The sequence below is a fragment of the Dermacentor variabilis genome, chromosome 8 (genome assembly GCF_050947875.1).
Source record: "Dermacentor variabilis isolate Ectoservices chromosome 8, ASM5094787v1, whole genome shotgun sequence".
Taxonomy (NCBI): domain Eukaryota; kingdom Metazoa; phylum Arthropoda; class Arachnida; order Ixodida; family Ixodidae; genus Dermacentor; species Dermacentor variabilis.
Window position 1 is genome coordinate 62,596,411 of NC_134575.1, and position 20,648 is coordinate 62,617,058.

The following is a 20,648-nucleotide window of genomic DNA, read 5'->3' on the forward strand; positions in this document are numbered from 1 at the left end:
TATTTTATTTGTAACTTTTATTCCGAAAATTTTATTTACATCTTTATTGGTGAGCTTCCGCAACGCCACTATAGTAGTCAATGCGGCGCTTCGAAAGAGGCTGCACCAGCTGTACATCGCCTCCGAGATGTTGCGGCGGGTGCACGTCACATACGATGGGCGCTGCGAGAACTTAGAGGCTTTTGATTAACAATGTTTGCTTGTACTTATTAATTTTTATGATATTGCCTGAACATAAAGCTTTCATTCTGCTGAAAGAAGAGGTGTGGAAAAAATAAGTCGTTCCACTCAACGCGGTTAGCGTGCTCTGACCCTCTTGACATCCTACATTACTGGATTGCGTGTCTACTCCACCTAAATACTGATGCCATTCAACGCGGCGCTGCAGTTGACGGAGCCACAGAATTTAAGGTTGGCGCATAAGGTTCTCCTGGCGGCCCATTTCTTTTTCCTCCCCCCCCCCCCTCCCCCCCGTTAATTTCAAAAAAGTTTATTGGAAATGGCATCGTCGGTGTGCTGACCTTAGATGCTAATGTCATGACTTACCATTTGATTGAGCGCGAGGAATGAGGCCAACTTGTTTATACCTGGGTTTCACATGTCTCTAAGATTTCAAGGACCTATGATGTATACCACGACCTGGGCAGCGCTAAGGTTAACACAATGTCAAAGATTCTAGAAGTTGTAGCCATAATGTCAATTATTGAATGCAACCTGTTTGCTAGCGGCGGACCTTCCGTGTTTTTTGCTGCCACAATAGCATATCAACATCAAAGATATATCTCTTCATCGGGTACGACAGTACTGACACATCCAATGTACCATCTGAAGAACAAAAGTCAAAAAGATTGAAGTTCACGATAGCGCTCCACCATTGGCTCGTCATTCGTCTATGCAACAAAATAAAGCCACAAAATACCGGTGCCGTACTTACAAAAGCCGACGGAAATCTCCAGAGCATCGGTAAAGCAAATTTTCTACTAGTGAGAAGCAAGCAATGTTAACTACGTTGCTTTTTGCGTTGGCCTGTATTTCTGGTGCGTTGGAGTTTCCTGATTTCTTGCATACCTTGCTGCTGGCGTTTACAAACGTTGCTACAAAGCCTATATTTTCCCTTTTCTCTTTTTATGCTATATATGTGGGGAAAGTCAAAGTTCTATGTAAAACTCTGATAATTGCGCTTCGCCAGTGGTACTCTAACAAGCAGCGTCAAATTGTTGCACCATGTAGCCGCTTTTAGGTTGAGTGGGCATAGATGAAAGTTTTTCAGAAAGAGATATTGAAATTTCGAGAATCACATGACTCTTAGGGGCTGTAATTGCATCGAGTCTAAGTTCACTTTCTTTAAACAAATTGATATACACCTAAAATGAGCTTAAGCATCCAAATATTGCTCTGGGATAGGTCAATGCCGTCTGTTCACATTTCAATGTGGCCGAAGAGAAGTTAAGAAATATAACGTCAGTTTTGGTACTCACGTACTTTACGGTACTCACGGATAACTTTCTGTTGGCTATGAAGGGAAAGCTATGGAGGTAAATTGCGCACGAGTGAGATCACTTCTGAAGAGAGTCCCACGTTTTCATTCATGTTAGCTTAAGCTGGGGAAGAGAAAACATAGGCACCTTATTAGCAACATATAAATAACACAAAACACACCCCTGAATTTTTGTAAAAGGTTACTTATTTTGCAGCTTTTCCTTTCCGCGTCTGGGCAAACACGAAACCGCCGCACGCGGAAGGTGCGCCGATTCAGCGTCTGTTCCGAGGCACCAAAAGCAGTGTCAAACGCTGCCGGACTACTCGGCGTGGTAACGCATGTGCAGAAGCTCCGCCCCCGTAGCTTTCCCTTCATAGCCACAGAAAGTTGTCCGCGAGTATAGCGCACTCGTAAAGTATTTACGAATTCTGTGTTCCGCGAAGAAAGGAAGGCATAATTTAGCAGGGTGTGTGCCACGACAGGGCAGCGACGGAGGTGTTGGCTTTACGGCAACCGTTGTCGCAGAGCTAGCGATAGCGGTTGGCGTTGTCAATTGCACAGTCAATGCCTGCGTCGCGCTGCCCTGGCGCGGCAGCACTCCCTGCTAAATGCTATTTTCTTTTATATACATAACGTTTGGGAGCGCTGCAATCACGGCACGAAAGTGGGCATGTGACGTGGTATTTTTGCATTTCGTTGTCATCTGCAGTAAGCGAAAAAAAACTAATAGTTATTAGAAAGTTAGGAACTGATTATTTGGAAGTTGTGAAAACAGCCCTACAACATTGTACTTGAAATTTCTCCCTAACTTCGTTGTTTCAGAAGTTGGTTCATTAATCTTGACTAACTGTAAAATTAGACGCTGTGCAAAAAATAGTGTTACTTACACATACAAGAACATGCAACATTCATTTCATTGCGTCATCTTAGAGTGCATCGGCACATTTTTAAGCTCTGGCTAAACGTAGCTGGCACCCTGTTTATTTCCGCTAGTAATTGCTAGGTGTATGATTCTAAAAAAATATTTTATGCCAGTTTTTATACTGTTGAGAAATAGCACATTTACTATACGAATGCGCATGCTGTTAGGTCCCGTCTGATAATGTCCGTTGGATTTCGTTTCAGCAACATCGGCCCAAAATGTCAGTAGCTCAACTGAAGGTAAAGCCACCTGTCTTCAATAAACAAATAGAATGCACTTGGATGCTTATTATTGTGCGAAGTTTTCGTCACTCCGGTAAAGATTTCGCAGCCCTCAAAGAACTGACACCCTTTTCGACATCTTTCTTCCTGTTACAATGGCCTGTGAGTGGCCATTGGGACCCAGATCGCCTTGTTGTCAGGTTGATTGTACATACCAATGGTTGCGATAGGGTTATGACAAGGCTATTAAGAAAACGCTCTTTATCAGAGCCGAGGATGGTTGCGAGGCGGTTGTCAGAAATCGTTGTATTTACTGCAACCAAACAAGTTTGCCGGTAGGTATTTCATACTTACATCTACCCTCAATTAAAGGAAAGTAAGCACTTTCTTAATATTTCTTATGGGCCCTAAAGTGTGTTGTGTGAGATTTGCACAGTTTCTAGATGCATGCAGAATGTTCCAAGCGTCATGTCATCAATATATGCCATACATCCAGACATTTATCGCACCAGACAGGCATACTACGGAAACAACCTGCATTCTTCCGAAAACATCAAAAAGGGCACAAAAATGATCAAAACATAAATTACACAATGCTGAGGGGAGAAAATTGCCTGGTAGCTTTACATACTAAATCACAACCGTTCACTTATGATCGGCAAATCTAGCTGTCCATACATTCATCTTGCAAAAATAGCTACAGACGCATTTCGATTATTGTTGTTCAAAAACAGTCTTAGTTGTTTTAGAAACGTTAACGCAAACTTATAGGTGTGTCATTGCTGCTGCAGCTCAAAAGAACACTGACCATAATTTTTCTTTGTTTTGACTTTTACACTTTCTGGGGGTAATAGTCAATAAATTAAAATGAGGCATAACTTCAAACCAAACACCAGTGAGTGTAGCCAGCTGAACGCCACCTCGTGGGGCAGACGCAAGTGACCGGATGCGCAATATTGTTTACTGACCGGTGATGACATTGAGTACAACGAATCGAAATGTCATTTGAAAAACTAGTCTGCTAGTCCAAAACGTGTTACATGTTATTGCCGTCACAATTGTGGTCATCGTCATCGGTAATTCAGGCGTGCAACTTTTTGCAACTAGAAATCGCTGGCACAGAGGTTGCAACAAGCCGTTTTCAATTTGGCTCTAGTGGAGCCGCGCATTCCGAGTTGTGGGGATGCAAAGAGCGATACGGGCCGACTTCAAGCGCGCTCATTTACTGCCGAAATATGAAGCAAGCATTTTTTTTTCTGCTGTCCATTCATTCTGACCACTCCTGCAAACGCCGTTGACCCATTGTTATCGGGTGCCAGAATAGGTAAACAAATGAAATCATACGGCTGCTGCGATGCCATCTTTTTGATTTGATGGCCACTGCCGCAGCTGGTACATGCATCCCGCAATGACGGTATACTCAGTATACTGCTACTGCGCATAGAGGAGCAACCAAACAAGCATCGAAGGAATGGCGTGGTTTCGCGCGCCATCTGTCGCACGAAACGTGCCCGTCGGACCTGCCGTGTACGACAATTCACGACACGTGGGACGGGCGTGGGCGTCTGTGTGCGCTAAGTTGGCTTCGTCTTCAGTCCGGGCGTCCCTGCATTCACGCTCGGAAGACTTCCGCAGTACAAAGCAAACATCTTTGCATGAGCTCCATTCGTTGTGCACGGAAACTGTCAACAGAAGTTTGTCACTGCGAGCGACAAACACTTCGTAATAGCGCCTTTACTGGCACCTCCAATGACAACCACCGAGAGAGTTGTAGGCCAACGCTGTCAGCCGAAGTCGACCACACTAGCGATCGGTGCGCAGCTTCTTATATAAAGCTGTTGTTGTCAATATGAATACCGATTGCACAATTAAATGGTAAATTAATACATCTAACTGCGAAAGCAAACGTGTGAGCCAACACGCCACCTTAGTTCGTGCTATCCATCTGCGAGATAAAACGCCCTGGCATTGCTGCTCTCCATCACGCCATTGTTTCAGTGCTGGGGGCCTCTATGCCGAACAAGCACACATTCAACACAAATTCTTTTCTTAGCTACTATTTTCTACTAGAAACAAGTTATAACCGATGTTTATGGCGTGGTGAGTGGAGATAAAGGTGAATTCCTCCAGCTTTGTGATCGGTCGTGAGATGAACTGTCCCACTGTCGGCTCCGGCTTGGTTGCCGGCAATACCTCACACAGTCAGCGTGAGTTCGTTGCTTATCTAAACGAAATGTTCGATCCAACGATACCTGCCAGTGGAAGTTGTGGAAATTGGTTCGTTGTGGTAGCTGGTACAAGTCAGACACAATATCAGACACCGTAAAGCGGCAACTGTTTCTACAGACCCGCATAGAAGACCAACCCAACTATGAACAGTGACTATACTGCCATGCTTCTCGGCTTTATCCCAATAGGAAACTCGAGAAATGAGCCAGCAGAATGTAGCAAAGGCCAAGGAACCCGTCAACGAGTCATATTGATTACTATTCCGCGAGGAGCTGCAGCTTAAAATCCGTTGCTCACGCTGACTTTAAATTTTATTATGATGAACAGAAGTCAATTTTGGCGTTAAAACCTTCTCAAAGGTACATATGTATGCAGTATAATCGAACAATGCACAATCGCATGCAGTTTTAAATTTTGTATCAGTCTTCCTATAGATGTATTTCGCCTCCCTTTGTTAATTCCTTTTTTCTGTGTTAGTATATCCACAGAGCCACTTCTTAAGAACCTTGCTTACACGGCAGAAGTTTGTCATGCTCCCCTTGAAATTCTGTAACACCCCCCCCCCCCTGCTGCAAGAGAGAAAGGTCTCTTTTCGTAAAACACGCCAATTAGTACTATGTGCACGAATCCTGCAAATATTTTGGGGTATTATGCCGTTGATATTTCCGTATGTACTAATGTTGTTGCAATATTGCAAATCTTGCTAAATTGTTCAGTATTGCCGCATGCTGAGAACTGAGTTCACAGGAGGATGTTTGTTTAAATGCAGGAACACAGAAACAGAGGAACTCTTGTTTATATGAAGGAACACAGAAAATATCACAACGCAGATTTCATGTAAAATGTTAAACAACGATTAATATTTTGAATATTGGAAGAGTGACTGTTTTAATGCGTTGTCTACAATCTTCAACACAAAGGACATATGCCTGCAGCTACACTGCGGCCACGGTGTCTGAATGTCAAGTACGCTTGATTAGTTAGGATTTGCTTAGTAATTTTGACGCATTGTTAATTTTTATGCAGTGGCATAGCAGTGCTTGTGCTAGGCTAACCAATTTTATTTATAGCGCTTGACAATTATATGGTACGTTAATAAATGTAACTGCGAAGTGCTTTTTGATTCTTTCTATCTGTTGAACAGGACCAGTCACCAGTAGCACTGGGCCCGCTCCTGGAATAAGTGAGGCATTTTCGCTGTGGTCTCTCTTTTTCAGCCTATGAATGTTATTTTGGTGTGCGCATAGATTATGGACGTATGTTCAAAGCAAATTGCTCTGAACAACAGGAGCACAAACATTGGTAGTATTTCTTATGGGAACAGAATAATGAACTCTATGACAGAAAAGTTGGCAAGAAAAAAATTACATGAGCATGCACTAGGAAGTTCATGGAACCCTATGCTATTACATTATTGTTGCGTTAACTGAACAAAATTACAGTAAACTTGAAAATACAGCAAACACTAGTGACACGTGTTTACAGAGTAAAATACAACCGCAAGTTATCCATTACGCGGATTCATTTTTATCACTCGTGGGAACAAACTTCCTTAGTTCTTCTGTATAGATACGAAAAACCTATATATAGGCAAGAAACCAGCAACAAATATATGTTAAGCAGGATTTGTAAATGTGATAATACCCTCAGCGGGTGCACGCCCGCCCCAAATTCAGAACTAATGTTTGCGACTGCCGATTGGTTGCCCCATCTCATAGAATTGTGACAGATTTTGTTTCCAATAAAAAGCTGTTGCGGGTTACGCGCGAGGTTCAACTTTTCTTCTCTGTACAGGGTGAGTAGTACGGGTCAAGTTGGAAACTTCATATTTTTTGTATTGTTCTACCAGATTACTGTCAAATACACTACCATCGACTTGCTTGCAATTATGTAGTTACAAACTTTATCATCAGATCAACATATACATCCGCGTATGTGAGAGCGTATGTTCCTGTCCTCATAGAAGGCTTATAACTGGATGAGTATCAACAATGCCGAGATTTTGTGGACCTTTTTGCACTAGGTGTATACATTGGTTTTAGGTGCAAGTCAAGTTCGGGCAGGCGCTTATAACGGATTCTGATTTATTAACCGGTTAACACTTAATAGTGATTCTCGCCAGCGTGCTTTAATCAAGAGCTTTTGATCCGTTATAAAGACAATTTGCGACGAGCTTTTCAGCTATACGAGCACCCAGGTGTCACTGACTGCATCACGTTGATAAACGAATAATAAGCAAATTGTTACATAAGCAGCTACTCTAAACGAATGTTTTCTTTTGTTACTCTTGTTGCAGTTCGTTTGTACAAATTTCATTGGTGTGTCTCGAGAACCCCCATTTTTATCAATTGGAGATAGTCATTGCTCAAACATTTGGTGTATATCACAAGGCAGAGAGCTAGCGCACTAAGATGAACGCCGTGCTCCGAGCGCAGCCAAATTGAAAGTAGGGCTACTGTCGCGCCCACACAGGTTATTATGTTATTTTTATTTTAGGCGACATTGAGGACCCAGAAATCAATACTGCATATTAGGTAGCCCGTAACAACGCTTTTGATGACACGTTTTCTGCATTGCTGTACAACTGTCTCATTTATTATTTGAAAATAATTTCTTAACTCACCGGAATATTGCGTTGAATAATTCTGAACGTAGCACAAACATGCATCATTGGGTGTACTTCCTATGTATGCTACAGCGGCATACATCTAAAAGAATGGATGGAGTTAGCTCTACCACGTTTTCTATGACCGCAAACCTATGTGCTTTAGTGAGAGAATAATTACGTAGTATCATTCCAAATTAAAAGGCTCACTGCAAAACACCTATTTGTTTTCTTTCATATTCTACGAAGACAAAAAGTCAAGTAAGTTGAATCTTTTCTTATGGAGGTTTGGGACGCTTGTACATGCTTAAGCTCGATAAAGATAATAGACAACACACATAAGAAAAGAAATAGACAGTTTGTTCACTGCCAACAATGTTCACATTGAATAACAATTCCCTCTAATGTGCCTGGGTGGCATTCTCAAAAGAAAAAAAAAGGCAGACAATAAAAAGTACCAGATTAGTAATGCGGAAGCGCATATATTTTTCCGAAGAGCACAACATTGTGCTTACATGCGGATGCAAAAAATAATAATTGTAGAGCTAAGGAAACTCAGATGACGTCAGTGAAATTTAGAGAACAGAAGCACGAACGTTATAGCTTCGGAATGTCATCTATCGCGATAGTTTATCTGTTAAGCCGCAGGCACCGTATAGCCAATGCTAGTCAAATAGGACAGTCAACGACACCACCACATGTGAATGTAATGGCGGCTTTGGACCACATTAGGCGTAGTATTGTAGTGTTGTCTGCGTTATAGTGAGCGCCAAACTGCAGAAATTTTCTTTCGGCCAGTCAAAATCGTTGTCATTATCAACATCATTATTCTGGTTCGTGTCATCTGCGCTCTGATTATACGCGTATATATTTCAGCGATCTCCAATTACAGTGTCCTGCGTGGATTGGAATTAGACCCTCTAATTTCTCCTTTAGCCTATCATCAATACTTTCACTTTCCTGTCTTCAAACACTGCGGGAACTAGTCTCTGCTCTTTCGTTGACTGCTCATTGTTTTACATATTATCAAGCATTCCTGCTTTCCTCTATATTTCAGGAGTGTATGTTAGAATTTACAGAGTGCATTGATTGCACACATCCTTTTACAAGCTCAAAGAAGGTGTGGTTCATGACGTGAGAGTAAGGGCGCACTGCAAGGAACTTTTATCCACAGAGAAATATGCTTTCAGGATGCACGTTTCTTGTCACATCTACGAGTGTGGTTACTTTCTTCACAAAGCTTGACTTTCCGTTAGCTAACTGGATAATGTAATCAGCGCAAGAATATACGATAGAAATAATGTACTTCAGCAACATTTGTTCTTTTCTGGTGTTGAACGAAGGTGTGTTCTTTAGGATAATAACTAAACACAGGAAGTCTTTCTTTTACTTGGACATGGCTTTCTAAATTTCTTACATCGTACCTTTGACTGCGTGCTTTCCTTTTCATTGGAACTCGCATGTGCACACAGACCAATGTGGCACCGATAAACATCCTTCAACGTGAACAAAGCATTTGCCCATTTGTGTCATGATGTGGCCCAGTCCGTGTTGGCCAGTGGTATTCTTCCTTCGAATCATCGTACAATAAAAAACAAAGTAGGAAGACCGTAAATTGCTTCTATGTTCATGTCTTGTAATTTTCGCATTTGTGGAAGTTATTTGAATTGATGGCAAAATTTGATAGGATATGAATAACGTTATTAATGGACCACTACGATAATTGTTAGTAATTGAGGATAAATATTCTACGAATGCAAATACAGAATTTTTCGTTTTACGCATTACTGTATTTCAAATAGGTGCAATGAATCGAACTCTTGCTCTGTATGTGAAATACCTATTACAATATATATCTGTGCAAATAGATTGTAGTTGATGTATATTTGTAATAAATGACAGGCTATATCATACGTGAGTAAACTTGATATCCCAGGAATAACAAGAGGACTTTAGCGCTCTTGTTTGACCACCAGCTATATCTTGAAGACAAGCTTATGTACTACACTTTCTTGGGTGACATTAGGAATTGATTTATTAAAATTATATGTTTCTTATTTATTAGATCGCACCGTGCACTATGGTAAGTCAATTAAAGTTATTAATTACTTACAAACCTATTTCTCAGCACTATGCTTTGAACACAAGCAATGACGGCACATTATTTTTACTGCATTTTAAGGCAAGTGCAGGGATTCATCTACGAAGCCCATTATACAGTGAATGTTTACCATTGAAACTGTGCGCGATAAATGTCTCGTTCATTTTTGAAATAATGGAGGCATAAACACATAGGGCAAAATGCCGTTTCAGTTTTATGAATAGCAAGCGCTAGACTTAGAAAACAAATCTCAAAGAAAAAAAAACTTAGGATTTTCCTATCGTAGTTACGCCACCACGAAGCGTGGCGTAACTACCATATGCTGTAGTACGCCTGAACAAGCGGAACTACACTCTCCCTATGCGGATGCAACTTTATCGTCTCCATCGCTTACAAGCGTTCATTTCAGCAATTCTAACACATGAATGAAATGAAAGAAATACTCGTGCACACACAAGAAATCGCGTGAGTTGCCAGTCAAGCAATTAAGCTGTACGATATATAAGTAGAAAGAGTCACTTCGCATACCGCGCACGGTCTTGAGTGTCTTCATCCTCTGTCAGTTTACTTTGGTTTCTTTCTACGGTTCCGGCCCTTTTAATAACCTTGTACTTAGGTCGGGCTGATGTTTACCAGGTGGCTTGAGGAAAATGAAAAGTTCTCGTTTGACGACAGCGCAACAACAACAAAACAAACTGTTGTACATAACGAACGCAAACCGGGAAGATACGTGAAGCGACGTTCCACCAAGGAGTCTATCAAACCTTACCGGACCACCGCTGATGCGTACAATTGTGCTTCATATTAGCACATCCTCCGTGAAACCTCACGTAACGTTTACGTTCATTCAAGACAAGTGACGCAACTGCATTGTCGTTCACATTTCGCATTTAAGCACCACACCGCTGACAGGCTATGCTGAAGGGCCAACTCCGGGTCACCCTGGTTCACACCGTGAGGCGCATATGCAGTGACGTTACGATGACGAAGACGACGTGTGGTGCTGTTGAGGGAGGAATGGTGATAACAGGTGTATGTGCAGCAAAGCATGAGACGTATAAAGAAAGAATAAGTGATTCTGAATCTTCTGTATCCCAGTAGCACAGATGGATGATTCGCGAAAAGTTGGCACAAACTCGGGCAACACATTGAATTCATATGTTAAAATAAAACACAATACTGCATCCGTATAATATTATGCGCTATTCCTATAACAGGTCGTTCTGTTTTAGAGATGCCAACAAGCCGGGAATAAACAAAAAGTCAAACAAGTCAACGTGTCAATATGAGAATTTTTACGTAAGAATAACGAAAACTATCACTTATAATGAAAACAGAAGCGTGCTTAGTGGCACTAACTTGTCGGTTATCTACATGAGGTTAGCATACACGGGTTACGTAAACCCATCTGACGATGCGCGCATTCGACGCGGATATAAACTTACTATATTTATTCGCAAATATATTGACCTGTAGGTGGACATGACCATCAGCAGACAGCAGCAGCTGCAGCCATGCCACACCCCGGAAGGTGTGCAAAGAAAACGTCGGTAGAAAAAAGTACAGGCATGATGCATAAGAAATCTCTAAATTCAGTTCTTGCCAGCTTGAAAGAAGCCATGTCGCCCAGTGCAAGCAACACGCACAAGTGCGATAAAAATGGTAAAGTGAGCGGATACGAAAGAACCAGGTTAGGATATAAATGTTACGTGTGTGTGCTGGCACTGTACGAATAGAAGTAAGTAAAGTTTCGGGGAGCATTGCAGATGAAACTGCGCACCACGGCAAAAGACGCGCAGTAGATCTTGGCCACGAACACGTCCCAGAACCTGCTGACACATGGTGGTACGTGTACATAGCGCCACCACAGACCACGTCATATTTACCTGTGAACATCACAACGGCAGTTGCGTTCTAAAGAAAGCTACCGCCTGGCGTCACTTTTTTGTCTGAGTGTAGCTCCAGCATTATGATACAGCAAATATGATTGCTAATGATCGGCGGCAGGGCTGCGTAAACTTCTTTTTTTCAGAAGTTAAACATCGACCTTCAGTTGGATCTAAACGAGCACAAACTTTCATTGCAGGAAGTAAATAGTCGATGCTTCAAAATCGCTACATCACGCACAAGTGAACCTGCAGAGTATATTATTTTCTGCTTCTCTTCATGGCATGCGTGCCATAATGAGTAAATTGGGCTGCACCAATGAATTTCCAGGGTTCGAGAACCATTTGTTTGTGTTATGCTTTATTTATGGCGGATTTTTGGGACTTTTCTGTGCGACAGTGACGATGACGATGCGCTAAAGTTCGGTTATGTAGACAGATAAACGTTTCCTTTGCAACAGGCTCTGTTGGTGCAGCAGTAATTTTGAAATATTTATTCGTCATCTTCCGGTTACCCACACTTTCGAAGGCCGTAGAAAATGGCTCAAAGCAGAAAGTGATTGAACAGTAGCCCGACAATTATTGTGCCAGCACGCGGCGAAGCTGGTACAAACACCAACTTCGCTGTCTGCTCTGAATGAATGGCCGCTCCACATGTACCAAAAACTTAATGTGCAATACACACTAACTGCTAAAACACCGATGTCACCATATTCGGTAAGTTATTGTTTAAGCTTGCATACCTCTCACGAAGCACGAAACAAAATGAATTCACCGTGTATTGGAAGAATACTCGGAAAATTTATTAGAAATTCAGAAAATTTATGTTGTTTGAATAACGACTTTACGAAGGCGTCGCTTCATATAATTACAAGATATGCATACGATCTGCATTATTCGTTCAGGAGTAACATTTGTGCTGTAAATCACTACTCGAAAATTAACGTTGATATATGGTGGCATTTAAGCTTAGAACTTTTGACTGAACGCAGAAGCCTTTCATCATAGCGCGCTTTCTTTGTCTTGACCGTTGAAAGAGCACAAAGAAACCTGCAATTTACAGACCCTCCCACGTGTGCGGGCCTAGTGAAATGGTCGAATGCAAGGACTTCAACCAATGTTGCAGCGTTGAACAAAACAGTGATGTGATAACCAAAACACCTAGCCCCCAATGTCTGCGTACAGGGCCGATTGAGCACAAACGAAGAAGCAATGACACCGATAAAGAGCCGGTCGTATACATCAGACCTGGTTCTTTACGGGCACACTTAAAAAGTACAGGTAGTGGTCAATGAGATCGGACCAAGATTTCTATAATTAAAAATTTTTGTGCCCCTTTTTAGGTATTACTGACTATTGGTTATCATTACCGTTGCATGGCAGTGGTAAATTGGATAATAACACCTCATATGTTCAGCTTCATCCCATGCTTTACGCAATGAATGTGTTACTGGAGTCTTGGTTTAGATGTGCTATATACTTTCACTAAAAATTATCGCTCACTTCATTTTACCATATTAAAAATGGTGTTTCTTTGACTTACGCAAACGTGTATAAAATCTGGTTTTGGGCTTGTTTTACATGTCTTAAAGCTACGTTCGTTCAACGTCAATAAGCAATACAGTTAAACTTTAGGAAAATAAATATTGCTTATAAACGCACTATAGTGAAAAAAAACAGCATTCGCACTTCGTTACAATGTAGAATGCACATTCCGTCATGCTTTAGGTGTACACATCGACAGACATGGCTGTATATACAAAGTTCTGAAATCTGGAAACGCATTGGTAAGTAGGATGCTAAATTAATAATTTTTCTTTAAGAGCTACAACATGCATATAATGAAGTATCTACTTGAGTATTCTTTCTACGAACTGTCAGTCACTGCGAGGTCTAGGATTTTTTTCCCTTTCTTACAGTATACCGTGAGCTGCCACGCATGGTGTCCAGATGGCTTTTTTTACCAGCTTCCAAACTTTACGCCCTGTCTACAGGTAGGCTCAATTTTCACTTTGCTAAGCATATCATGGAATCCGCATCAATTTTATTCAGGGATTAATAATCAACGTGAATGCTAGAACGCTGTGGCAGCCATCCGCCTGCTTGTCAGTACACCTGCTCTGTTTTAGATATATGTTTTAAATAACACTTTATAGAAACCTCTACCTGCATGTGCGAATCAGGAGATAATTATACAACATTGAAACTTACTTCTACTGTATCCGTATACCCATCATTTTCCTTTTGGTGTAGGGCGCCGCCAGCGTTATCAGGAACTCATCTCGTCATAAGAAATTTATCATTATCAACTGTAACCTCCCCGTAGGTCAAAGAAAGACCTCGTACGCTGCCGCTGATGACATTCATGTGTCAGCGGCAATGACACATTCACCCGTGCGCTGGCATGCAGCTTTCGCGCATGTCATTTATGTTTAATTTTGCGCGCCTCACAGGCTCTGAATTATTTTTGGTTTCGCATTATGCAAGGCATAAATTAACGGTTGCCTATCTGAAGGTTCCTTACTGTCTCTGTATTCGGCCTTGAGATGCCTGTATGAAACGTTGTATAGCGTAATTTCGGGTATGACGTTCACTTTTCTGTCGTTAGTTTATTACAGCATTGACATGACGCAAACCGAGATATCGTCCTATCCTTTAAGATTGGTAGCATGTTGTCACTACAAATGATGAAGGTAGCGTGATAGCGTGTGTCTTCCGTTCTGCGCGATTTTCGCGTTTTATACAGTTTTAGAACTTACGACTTTGCTATTGTCTATTTTTTTTAACAAATTGTAGAGCTTGCACAGTTCTTGCAATATTTAAATATTGAAAAGATTTTATGTTTTCTCGCCTTTTTCGTGCTTCTTTTATTGCTAGAAGAGCTTGCCTGTTTTCTGTCTTATTGGCGATTAAGATATTTATTTGATGTTGCTCAAGCTGATTATCTTAATCTTCTTCACTGCCTGACCCGCCACGATGGCTTAGCGGCTATGGTGTTGAGCACAAGGTTGAAATCGTGGTCGTGGGGGCTGTATTTCGACGGCGGCGAAATGCAAGAAATCCAGAGTGCTCCACTACGGCGTGCTTCGTGATGAAATTGTGGTTTTGGGATGTAAAACCCCAGAATCCAATTAAACTATCACAGCCTCTATAGCTCATTCAACGTCACATTTATGGCCTGTTCGAATGCCCGATACCACTTTCTCACGGAAAAAATTCAATTGCTTTATTCTTACCTCGAATGTAAGACTGCGCTAATTTTGCCCATATACTAAGCTAGCGTCTTTATTTTTCAAATTTTCAAACGACGTAATCTCATCACCACACAAACTGTCTTTACCAATACTACAGCGCACCTATATCAAGCCTAAGTGTTGGTGGCATCTATGAGTTGCATAATGTTCTAGTTCCTTTGCCTGGCTAATTTAAAAACATTCACCATTTACGGATTTTCAAGAATGTATTCATTGATGGAATGCAAGTTATGAGTTCAAGATAATAAAGATCGCATAGTTCGCCTTCCAGGATCTATCAGAACATAACCTCTCAGCACTTTGACAGTATTGGCACCAATGTTCCCGGCTGCTTCTGTGGCATGGATTGTCCCCGTTTTCTCACTGAGTGCACCTGTATCTGTACTTTTTTTCACGTGCCTGCGTAGAGCAGACGTTGAGCGTCGGCTCCTCTACTTAAGGTCCTCGCTTGGAATCGTCATGAAACTCGTGACGTTTTCACGCTTCAAAGTGTAGCGTCATTTTGAAAAAAAAAAGAAAATAGAGCTTCCAGGAGCTGGTGATGGAAAACTCGTTCTGGTCAAACGCCACTAAGACTGCACTACGCACTGAAGTATTCAAAAAAAGCGATTATCCTTGCACCGTGAATGGCCAATACTAGCCTCTTGACTCTCACCGCAAACCATTATCCTTCAATACCCAGTGTCGATGGAGAATCTTACCGAGACTACTGCAATACTTGGTCCTTCGCAGTCTGTAATAAAGATCACTGGCACCATTGAAAGCTATATCTTGAATGGTCCTACGCCCTACAGTTGACCAGTAAAGATAGCGCATTAGCACAGTTTATAAAATTTTGAGGTAACATCTGCAATTTTTAAGGTGATAACGTAGCTAGGACCTGCCATATGTATACAGTGCTGATAAATTATCACGGCGTTTGATGAAGACGCCTTCCTCATAAGCGCCAGCGGCGGTCGCATTCCTAATGATATATCACAGAACAGTTATCAATTAAAAAATAGCGAGAGCATACAGATGTACTAACCTCATACAGGATGTATAAATTTAGCATTTAATATTGCACACCTAAGGTCGAGTCATAATTAAATGGTGTGAAGCCATGGGGAACGCGTAGGACGCGTCACCCAAAAACACGGCATCTCATCTACAGCAAGCGTGACAGCCAACATGGTCATTATGAGAGATACGGAGCGCTGCCTAACGGATAACTGCACAACTTAGCAAAAAATTACTTCTTCCTCCTTGCGTCGTGATACGGTACTCATATGGTACTCTACACCACGACCGTAAAGCAGGCACTGACGCTAGAGAGCGAGATATGTTTGAAACAATGGAATGCCACAAGCCCGTACCCAAACCCTAATTCAGTTTAAAGCACGACTCAGCGCCTAGGGGAAGAGGAGGAGGGCATCATGAAGAAAGAAAAGAGAGTATAGAGAGAAGATCGAGGCGATTGTAACGCGCGGTACCGTAAGGTACCGCTGTCATGGGTAGCTATGCCGCGCATTCGTAATTTACACGACATCCCCGTGTTCTCCAGGAACTTAAAAAGTACGAACCCTAGCCGATGGGAGAGAGTAGGACAAGACGATAGGAGAGGGTGGTGAACAGTTGTGCCGGCCGCATTCGGCAGCCATTAAAAAATAGAGGAGGCAACACTCATCCCATATGCATTGAGCTAATTCTGAACAGCGAGCCCCACCACCTGCGTCGCAGCCCTGAAGCGCCTGTGCGATCACAGCGTCATGGCTAACGTGTGAACGACGCCGGCGTCTGTATAGAACTGCTGCAGCATTATTCAGCTCACTCACTCGTTTCCGCGTGCCGACGGTTGTGCTTACCAGGATGCCTGGCTTTCGCGCAGCCGACGCGCGCAGTTGTTTTGTTGGCTTCGGCAGCAATTTGTTGCCAATTTTGGTCATGTGTATCCCAGAAGACTTGACAAGCGAAAAAAACAGGTGTCAAACCATGTAGAAAGGAAAAAGAATCTAGAAGTGAGTATCGCGTGACAATCTTGGATCCTATAGTCACTAGCAATATAAAAGACATATTGGCATACGTCATATGATAGGCAGGGGGTAGCTTGTTGTCGCCTCTTTTTAGTTGAGTTTCCATACGTCAGTTGCGGTGGCCTCATCTCTCATCTCTGAAGACGCCAAGGCGGCGGTGTGTAAACAGAAAAAAAGACAATTGCGCACGTGCGACGCCTCCGTCGGAAGTGTCAAAACGCGAGGCTTTGGAAGAGCGTGCGCGTAAATTGTTCCGACGCCGATGCCAGATGTTTTAAGCACAGAACTGCCGGAGCTTCTATTTTCTATCAACTTTGCGCCTAGCAGGTCTGCCTAGGCGTCTATGGTGGTATCACCTCATCATCGATGGCAGTTATACCAGAAACACTTCCCTGTAAACGCGTAGCTCAATTGTAGTGATCCGCGCGTTTATGCTCAAGGTTTTTGCCCTTCTAGAAACCTTCACTTGAATAATCACCGTAGTTCAGGGCACGCTGCGGCTCATATGACATACTTATGGAATGCGCGAGAAAGTTGAGCGAGAATGACCTTCAGGCATCCGCACGGGCTTCGAACGAGAGCACTGGAGACTGCACTAACACTGGCGGTAAGCGCAAGTGACGCCTCAGGAATTGTATGGCCTTGGCCCAGGCGCCCGAGCGATTAACAGGATTACCAACCTTGCTTCAAAGCAGCGCTCTTGAACCGAAGTAGAACGCGCTCGGCAGCAAATAACTGTCTGTTTCATTCTCCATGTACTTCGTGCGTCTTCCGTGCCTTTGAAGGTTGGCACGTCCTAAATGTTAGCACAAACCAAGTAATCTCTTAAATGGTGCAGCAGCTACAGGGACCGAATAGTTACCTAGAGCCACCGCGCAGATATGTCCCGGACAGACGAAAGGGCGCTGTTAGAGGAAGTTGGCTGGCCTCGGCTAGCTGAGCGATGTCATATTCCATCCGAGTTTTTTGCTTCCTCCATGTGACGAAAACTGACCTGAAGACGTGGGAACCACTTCCACAACAGAGGAGGGCGTAAAACATGCGAACTTCTCGAGTGTGTGAAGACTGAAACGGGCAAACTAAGAAATGCGGCGAAAACGTCAGTAGTTGGCTGGTGAATTCTCCCTATCTCTTCAAATTAGGTGCGGCAATATACAAAAGAAATATGGGCCGCTACCTTGTACACGTTCGAAAAGCCGACGTTCGATTTCGCCTCGTGCGATTGACCAGGCTGCGCCGATATCGCGGCCTAGGCCAATCTAGTCCAATCGCGTGAGGCGAAATCGAACGTCGGCCATGTTCTATATTTCACGCGTAAGCTAACGTGAATATAATTGTGGGACTCATTGCAACAGCAGTGAGATATAGGCGCTTCTGCTCCGTTAGTTTGGCTTCACATCCAAGAAAACTGTCCTCCAGTATAGGCTTCTGGACTCGCCCTCGAATCCTTGAAATAGCCCCCACATTAAATCATATAACCTCCAACATACGGTGTGCTAGTGAAGATTATATTAGGCCATGTGGGTTGAAGGGGCCCATCCATAACTTTTCTGTAACTCTCTGGGGAGAAAATGTGTGCTATCGTGCTGTTGGACGCTAATGGTGGATTGAGACTGACATCTTTCCCGAGTTGCCCGCACCTGGAAGACGCATGCGGCTAGCAAAACTTCACATGTACTACTAATCATACATTTATGTAAGGCTCTCACAAACTGCGAATTTCCTATTATTATGTGAAACCATATTTTTTGCAGCCGAGAAGAACTCGTGTTATGACCTGTAAGTTTATCGAATGGTGACAGTATAGTCCAACTCCTAAACTTGGATTAGGAACTAGAACGTCTGCGTTCAATATGTTTTCCTTCTTTTTTCCTTCATGTGTTTTATTAGATGTTAGGAAAGCGCCACGAAGGTATATTGTGGCCAAAGAAATACTTCATGAAAGTCTGATTTTAAAATAAATAATACTTGTGCGAATGTATGATAGTTCTTATTCTTAATAAATCATACTTGTGTAGAAATGATGGGCTGAAACGCATGCCTTTAAGTGGTGGCGAAGAAAAATAACACCGTCAGTAGTCGAATTTAGCTCGATGAAATTTGTGAAAAAAAATTTCGTTAGGTTCTACACGTTCTTAAAATTCCTATAATATTTTATATAGTACGGTTGTTACGGTTTCTCTTTATTTCAGATTGCGAATGACTTTGCTGAAAGAAGTATAAGAGCTCATGTAACTCAGTGCATCAGAGGCATATGTGTTCGTGGAGAGTGCAGACATTATGCTCGTCGAGTCAACTGCAATGTTCCAAAGGCCAGAAAACACTGCTGGGACGAATACGGGAACTATTACCTCATGCGACGTTAAGCACTTTGGTCATTACTGCTCTTGATTGATTCTTTGGGTTATATCCTTCAATAAATCGAACAGACAAACTGTTCTCTTGTGCCATGATGTGTTCTACGTACATATAACTTACCCTTGTCATGGGATTGAATAATTTACTAACCACTCCTAAATGGTTCTAGTGGAATCAATCCTTGAACGAAATCTGCATACGGAAAAACTCTCAAACCTCAGGGCAGACGGTAGTATCGGTAGTATGATTTTTTGTCTATCAAAAAAACAGAATGCTGATCTGACACAAAAATATAACCGGCTTTAATTAAAAAACCTCATCAATAATTTCTTTTTCGAGCAAGCGTCATCTCGTTTCGCAAAATAATGCAAGGAGTATATGCCACAGAACTGGACACGTTTTTCGCTCAGCGCCTTACTAAATTTGAAAGTCTGGTTCTCGTACAGTGCCACAGAGACCAGTTTCTCTTGCGGGCCCATACATAAAAAGCAGCTCCCCATGGACCAATTATTTCTAAAAAATCTCTTTGCACCCCTAAAAACAGGCATTCTTCATCGCTCCATATCGACTCCAACCAGCGTGGCCGTGTCTTCGTGAATATATCCTGGAGCATAATATGCATTATCATTTCATAATTGACCACTTGTCTACACTATACCTAATATACAGGATATTCGGACATTTATACGTATGCGTATATATATATATATATATATATATATATATATATATATATATATATATATATATATACATATTATATATACGGCTTATATTTCATTTGTGTATGGGCCGCGTTAAATTCCGAGAGAAAGTAGAGCTTTTACGGCTCGAATGCTCATTTAAGTAGTACTCTAAAGACATGTCTTAGCCATAATTGTACTTACAGATTCTATATAATGGAGAATGAGAAAGGCAAATAATGTGCTTCAATATAGCCGCACCTGTGCAAGGAATACATGCCGCAGCTACTAGTCCAAAAGCAGAATATCTAGCGGAACAGCTTTACAATTTGAAAAGAGGACAGGGTGTGAAGTGGACCATCTTCATGAAGAGCAACAGAGAGAGAGAGAGAGAGAGAGAGAGTCGAATTTAGAAACACGGTAGGTACAAATACGCGGAAAATTTTGGTCTAACAACAAGGTGTAACGGAACAACAAAAGTACGATGCCATTGGGGCCAGGCCAACTAAACTCAGGCTGTAATGTTTGTCGTCGATAGGGGTACAACAACAGCGAGTGTTTCCCACAGCATCCACGTGTCACAGACCGAGAGCATTGAGGATTCATTTTGCTTCGTAAGGAATCAAGTTGACGTCGAATAGGCGGCACCTACGGCTGGTAAAGGGCACGCACAAAAGGTGACAAATAAACCGATTGCCATTTGTCTAACATTCGCGTACAAAACACTCCGGTCCCACTGCGTCACGTGCTTCGTCGCAGCCAAATGCTGCCGCCACCTATTCTTAGAAAAGCATTCGAGGAGCTCGAATCCCGCGCTAAGCGCTGCTGTACTTCTCTGCTTCAACGTCTGGGATAAATTGTCATTTTCGCAAACCCAAAACCATCTCAAAGTCAATT

General features: G+C 42.3%; 1 protein-coding gene across 2 annotated transcripts; it reads left to right on the plus strand.

The window, feature by feature from the left end:
• The first annotated feature begins 943 nt into the window (after nt 1-943).
• On the plus strand, nt 944-19,149 carry LOC142590275 (uncharacterized). Of its 2 annotated transcripts, none has more exons than XM_075702254.1 (8): nt 944-1,037; nt 2,606-2,641; nt 5,997-6,035; nt 7,662-7,718; nt 9,523-9,540; nt 13,173-13,231; nt 13,364-13,438; nt 18,903-19,149. In XM_075702254.1, the coding sequence occupies exons 1-8, from the start codon at nt 998-1,000 to the stop codon at nt 19,074-19,076; spliced, it is 498 nt and encodes a 165-aa protein (XP_075558369.1). In that variant the 5' UTR covers nt 944-997; the 3' UTR covers nt 19,077-19,149. The 2 variants fall into 2 exon arrangements, with proteins under 2 accessions (XP_075558369.1, XP_075558370.1); XM_075702255.1 differs by having other exon boundaries at nt 7,707-7,718.
• Nucleotides 19,150-20,648: the final 1,499 nt, after the last annotated feature.

Coding starts and splice junctions, on each gene's coding strand:
- LOC142590275 (XM_075702254.1), top strand. CDS start 998: ATGTTAACTACGTTGCTTTTTGCGTTGGCCTGTATTTCTG. Junction 1,038..2,605: donor TGCGTTGGCCTGTATTTCTG/GTGCGTTGGAGT, acceptor ATTTCGTTTCAG/CAACATCGGCCCAAAATGTC. Junction 13,439..18,902: donor ACTTTACGCCCTGTCTACAG/GTAGGCTCAATT, acceptor TCTTTATTTCAG/ATTGCGAATGACTTTGCTGA.